This window comes from Crocuta crocuta, unplaced genomic scaffold, assembly GCF_008692635.1.
Source record: "Crocuta crocuta isolate KB4526 unplaced genomic scaffold, BGI_CrCroc_1.0 scaffold286, whole genome shotgun sequence".
Taxonomy (NCBI): Eukaryota; Metazoa; Chordata; class Mammalia; order Carnivora; family Hyaenidae; genus Crocuta; species Crocuta crocuta.
In genome coordinates this window covers 434,905-440,904 of record NW_027530979.1, presented here as the reverse complement: position 1 = coordinate 440,904, position 6,000 = coordinate 434,905, and the positions used below count along the sequence as shown (strand labels likewise).

The window sequence follows — 6,000 nt, the reverse complement described above, 5'->3', positions numbered from 1 at the left end:
TCAAATACTAAAATTCACTAGTAAAGCAACTGAGTCTGAAGATTTCTTTGTGAAAATATTTTAAATTTCATATTCAATTGCTTTTATAGAATAAGAAACTAGATTTTCTATTTTTGTGTGTGTCAGTTTGCTAAGTTTTTAAATGAATTTTAGTATTTGATCTAAATTTTTATTTGCATGTTTTTATATTTTTTATTTATTTATTTATTTATTTATTTATTTATTTATNAACCCACGAACCGCGAGATCATGACCTAAGCGAAATTCGGACGCTTAGCCGACTAAGCCACCCAGGCGCCCCTGCATGTTTTTATATCTTTAAATGCTTATATCTTTTCATTATTAATATTATTTATTTTGTTCATTCTTTCTCTCTCTTTTCTGAATTCTACCATTTATTTATTATTATCATTATTTTTTTAGATAATATCTTTTATTAGACATAGGCAACATTATCCATTTCATACTAGTATTTTAACATAAAAGTACTTACACATACACAAATTTTAATTTCAAGAAACGGACTATAATTACCAATATAGTTACCACCTCTCTCTTTTTGATCAGACTTAAAGGCTTATCAATTTCATTGCTTTCAAAGGACCAACTTTTGGCTTTATTGATTTTTTTCTAAAATATATTTGGTTTCTGTTCTTTGATTCTTGCTCTTTATCTTCTCCTTTCTTTGAGTTTAACTTGTTAATTTATTCCCAAATTTTTGAGATATTTAGATCATTTTTCTTGCCCTCTTAAAAATATATATATCTTATTATATATATTTGTATATAATACATATTATATATAGGGTCATAAATTATATCACAATGTTAACTGTATCCATGTTTTTATATTTTCTAAGTAAAAAAATTGAACATTAGTCTTTAGAATAAAAATTCCCATAACTCTTTACACTATCAATGGGAAACATGTGTTGTCCTTTGCAGTTAGAATACAGTATATTAAAAAAGACTGATATAAGCGAGCTGGTGATAAATGTTCCAAGTAAAAAATACACCAATCCGAGGGAGAAAGGCTATTTTTAGCTGAGAAAAAGAGAGAAGCTTTTATCAAAGGGGTAGTTACTGTGACACGAAGAATGATGTGATAATTCTGAAATAAGCTAGTAGCCCAAATTATTCATTACAAGTCCCTTTATTCTGGATTTCTTTATTTCCTAGAGAATAAGAACACATATCAAACTAGAACTTTATTATTAAATGCTTACTTGTGATAGACCCTGTTATATGCACTATACATTCGATTATTACAAGTAACCTCTGAGATAGGCAGTGTTGCTAGCATTTCCATTTTACAGGAAGGTGCACCAAGGCACTGGGGATCAAATGACTTGCTGAAGATCAAGGAAGTAAGCAGTGGAGCTCAGATATGAACCCAGGTTGTCTGGCACTAGAATCAATCTGATTCAACACTGAACTAAAACTGTTTCTTTTAAAAGTTTTTTTAAAAAATGAAACTATAATTGAATTCTATCCTACAGTGATAATTATATTCAGTTTCATTTCAAATAATTCTTTTGAACTAGAACTTTTGCTGATTTTTATAAATATCATGATACAAATATTAACTGCTATGACATGAATCCATTTAAATTAATTTATAGCAAAATTTACCTTGACTCTACTGGAAAAGGTTCATAAAGAAATTTTTTGTAAAAGTCTTTTTTTATGTCATGAACCAGAATTACAGCTTTGCCTTGGTCATCAAACTGAGGCCTTCCAGCACGCCCCATCATCTGGAGTACATCTATAAAAAAAGAGAACAAGAGGTATTCGATATTGTGGTAGCATGACGTATACTTAGTGATTACACAGCATGTTTCGACAACACAACAAAATAACAAGGGATACAGAATATATTAAGGGCATGTATATTAGCTCTGAAGCCCACTGTTGAGTTCCCTAATAATTAAATAATTAATTCATTAAGAGAAAATTGGATCCCCAAGGGTCTCTCTTACTATTTGGATAAGTAAGAAAGATAAAAGTTTCCTTTAGCTAAATACTTTAAAAAATGCTGTTTAAGAGTTATTACTGTTTTAGTTAAACAAGAGAAAGCAAAACACATATGGGTAAATCTCTTCAGCAGATTTATTTGATTATTTTTCCCCATGAATGGACTCCCTGGATCCATTTAGCCCTCACCCTCTTCCCACTTACAGTACAAATGTTCTTTTTTTTTATACAGCAGGAATCTCTGAGGTAAGAAATAATTTAGAAATAATATAGTTTTTACATGTAATCACTGAGTGGAAAAACACACAGTATATTTCCCTCTTCAGAATTCAGCAACAATGCTTTTATCAAGTTTTAAAATATGCATGAATCACAAATCACAGCATGTAGAAATCATAGCAACAAGCTTTTTGGTTCTAGTAGCCCCATGGAACTATTTCTAGTGAAACAGATTTAAAATTAAACAGTACAGTGTTTAACTATAATTTATTAAGTCACTAATACCTACCAATCAGTACTTTTTATCTATTTGTGAATCTGAAACCACTAGTTATGCTTTTGATGTTTATTAACACATTTCATAAGTAAAAGTAAATGAAACAGCTCAATACTTTGAATAGCATTTGCACTGCATGGAAATAAAACTTTACAATTTACTCAAAGCATGTTCAAATGTGATCAATTGTCTACAGTTCAGTTCATGCAAATTCAGGTTACCTAGGCTAAAATAGAAGCTTAATGTTTCTGTAAATTAAGAAAAAATTACCTGTAATGGGAAAATCCACATAGCGTCTTGTTTTTCCATCATAATATTCTGTTCCCTTAATAATTACTAAATGAGCTGGAAAGTTTACACCCCAGGCTAATGTACTTGTAGCAATAAGAACCTAGAAAATAAAATATACTTAACTAAAACATAACTTATAAGTTACATTTAAACGTCTATTTATGAAAAATAAAATACCTGAACTTTACAGTTTACAAATAGCTCCTCTACTGTTTTTCGGTCCCTCTCATGTAGCCCAGCGTGATGCATTCCTATTCCGAAAGCAAGTGTCAGCTTCAGGTTGGAATCTCTTAGTGTTCCAATGATGTTCTCCATCTGCAAATAAGAGCACGATTGCAGGATATAGATTCATTAGCTTTAAAATTTTCATACTAAGATTATATTTGACTAATTTTGTGTTTTGATTCTTATATAAACAAAAACATAGGCCTTATCTATAGTTATGATTAAAGTTAAATTAATTAAAAAGAAAATCTAGTTAGTGACAATGTATATCCTGAATGAATTCAAGTTTAAATGTTATCCATTTTTTCCTCATGCGTCAAGGAAATAAAAATCTGTGGAGAAATGCAACATCCCCGTAATGAGTAACAACTATTAAAAAGGATGTAACGTTGCCTATAATGTTTCAGGATCTTGTTCATCTCTTATAGTAGACAAACCTTCCATCTTCTTGGCTCTGTGCTAAAAATTTACAAAATTAATGGAGAAAAGTCAGTCATAATCCCACCAAACAGGCAGGAAGCATTCAAATTTAGGGTTTCTCACTGAACTGAATGACCCAGGGCAAGTCATATAACCTTTCTGAGCCTCACTTTCCTTATTTAAAGAAGCAAACTGGTGTATTTTTATTTGTTTCTTATTTCTTTAATTAACAGTGCAGTTAAATACTTTTTATATTTACTAGGATTTTTTTGTAAACTATCTTTTCAATTGACTTGTAATGGCTCTTTATGTATTAGAGCTATTATTAAGCTATTTATGAAGTAAAGTTATTTCNTGTTCTCTCATGGTTTGCCTCCCTCCCTCTCCCCCACTGTTTTTCCCCTTTGAAGTAAAGTTATTTCATCTCCAGCCTTGGTTTATTTAGCTCACTATGCTTTCATATGTCTCAAGAGTTTCTGAAACTTGTATCTTTTTTTTAAATGTTTTTTATTTATTTCTGAGAGGAGACAGCATGAGCAGGGGAGGGTCAGAGAGAGAGGGAGACACAGAATCTGAAACAGGCTCCAGGCTCTGAGCTAGCTGTCAGCACAGACCCTGACAGGGGCCAGAACCCACAAACTGCAAGATCATGACCTGAGTTGAAGTCGGACACTTAACCAACTGAGCCACCCAGGCACCCCTGAAGCTTAATTTTTTTTTTTTAAATATTTCTTTCTTATTTCTAGGAGAGAGAGAGAGAGAGACAGTGTGAGCAGGGGAGGGTCAGAGAGAGAGGGAGACACAGAATCTGAAACAGGCTCCAGGCTCTGAGCTGGCAGTCAGCACAGAGCCCGACGTGGGGCCCGAACCCACGAACTGCGAGATCATGACCTAAGCGAAAGTCGGACGCTTAACCGACTAAGCCACCCAGGCGCCCTGAAGGTTAATTTCTGAATATTCTTTCACTTTCCACTCCACATGGAAAATACTTAATGCAACACAGACTTTATGGCAACAGAAACAAATCTTATTTTCTTATAGAACTTACTCCCTGTAAGGAACTAAACAGAAAGCTCAATCTCTTTCTGCTTAATGATAGACTTTTACTGTACCTTAAAACAGAGGATGACACAAGATGCAGTATGGTGAACTTCTTTTTGGACAACTCCATGAGGGGAGTATTATAGAGATCAGGTGGTTTGAGAATATGCAAGCAGTTAAAAGAAAAACATATTTTAGTTGTATCTATAGCTTCACTACCACATGCTCATAGTGAACAACAGTGGAAGATAAACTTGGAAATGGGTATATGTATAATTTTTATATGCCTGAAGATTGAGATAGTACAAATAACACTGTCTTCAGACCTCATTTCTTTTTTTTCCTTCTACTGTTAATCACCTCTAATATACACAAGGATACTTGCAATACATTCACTCTTCTGGATATGAATAAACCAACAAGCAGCTCACAAAATCTCTATCTAGAGGAACAATAGCTGGCTGCATCAGTTTAATGGAAATGCATAAGACATTCATATGTGAAGCATCCCAACATCCTTTATTCTTGCTCATCTTATTTTTAATGCAGGAAAATTTTCTAAGTTTTTTTTTATGTGGGAATAAGTTGTTTTAAACTAACAATCCAAAAAACAGGAAGATGAAGTTTGCCTTTATAATAGTTCTTAATGTATATAAAGCACTGCACAAAGTAATATTTTAATAACATACACATCATGCTATTTATCCCTGAACTGAACTTTCCCTGAACTGAATGTAATATATAAAGAGTTCATTCTGCTTCATAGTCACATTATGGTCACATGATATTTCTGAATATTTACTTCATAAACTGTTAAACAAGAATATGGAAATGTATTAACATTAATTAATGTTACATTAACATCCACTTTCCCTTTTAAATTAGCAAAGGATAAGGAAGTTGACTACAAATGCATGCTATAAAGGAAGGTGCTTGTCTTGTCTCATAAACTATATGTTAGCCAATCTCAAGTGACAGCCCATTATCCATTTTTTTTTTTATTCAATAGTTTACTGCATAAATCTTCAATTTACACTATCAGGAATTACTTCACTGATATTCTTGCTCTGACAATTTCAGGGATTATTTTTTTCAATTTCATAACTTAGTAACAGTTTTTTTTTTTTAATAACTTGTATAACTGATAGTATTCCATGGCAATGCCAATCATACCCCCCCAAAATATACCATTTACCTCAGGAAAGCTAAAGAATCCTATGGCAGAAGGTTTGGTGATGCATTAATATCTTGTCCTTTCACATTAGGGAAGGTTGTTTCTCATTCACTCTGCCCCCACTTTCACATAAATCAATGCATTAAAAAGAACTATTTGCCTATTTGAACGGCAAAGACCTAAAATCCTCACGAGGACAATTACAAAAAAAAAAAAAAAACAACACAACAACTTCATTTATTACATAGTTACTGTGGATGAATTCTAAGCTATTTGAATATGATTAGAAAAAGCAAATTTATAGTAATGTCACTCAATCATTAAGCGTAAGATACTACTCAGCACAGCCTGTTTAAATTTGAAAATATAAATTGTTGATT

General features: G+C 32.2%; 1 protein-coding gene across 1 annotated transcript in view; it reads right to left on the bottom strand.

Annotated features, from left to right (window-relative positions):
• The window catches only part of ASCC3 (activating signal cointegrator 1 complex subunit 3), a 328,548-nt gene that overhangs the window by 89,175 nt on the left and 233,373 nt on the right, over positions 1–6,000 (bottom strand). The window contains exons 31-33 of the mRNA XM_077770165.1: positions 2,938–3,075; positions 2,740–2,860; positions 1,632–1,764 (exon numbers count right to left, since the gene is read on the bottom strand). Coding sequence (XP_077626291.1) covers positions 1,632–1,764; positions 2,740–2,860; positions 2,938–3,075 — 392 coding nt within the window. The remainder of the gene's footprint in view (positions 1–1,631; positions 1,765–2,739; positions 2,861–2,937; positions 3,076–6,000) is intronic.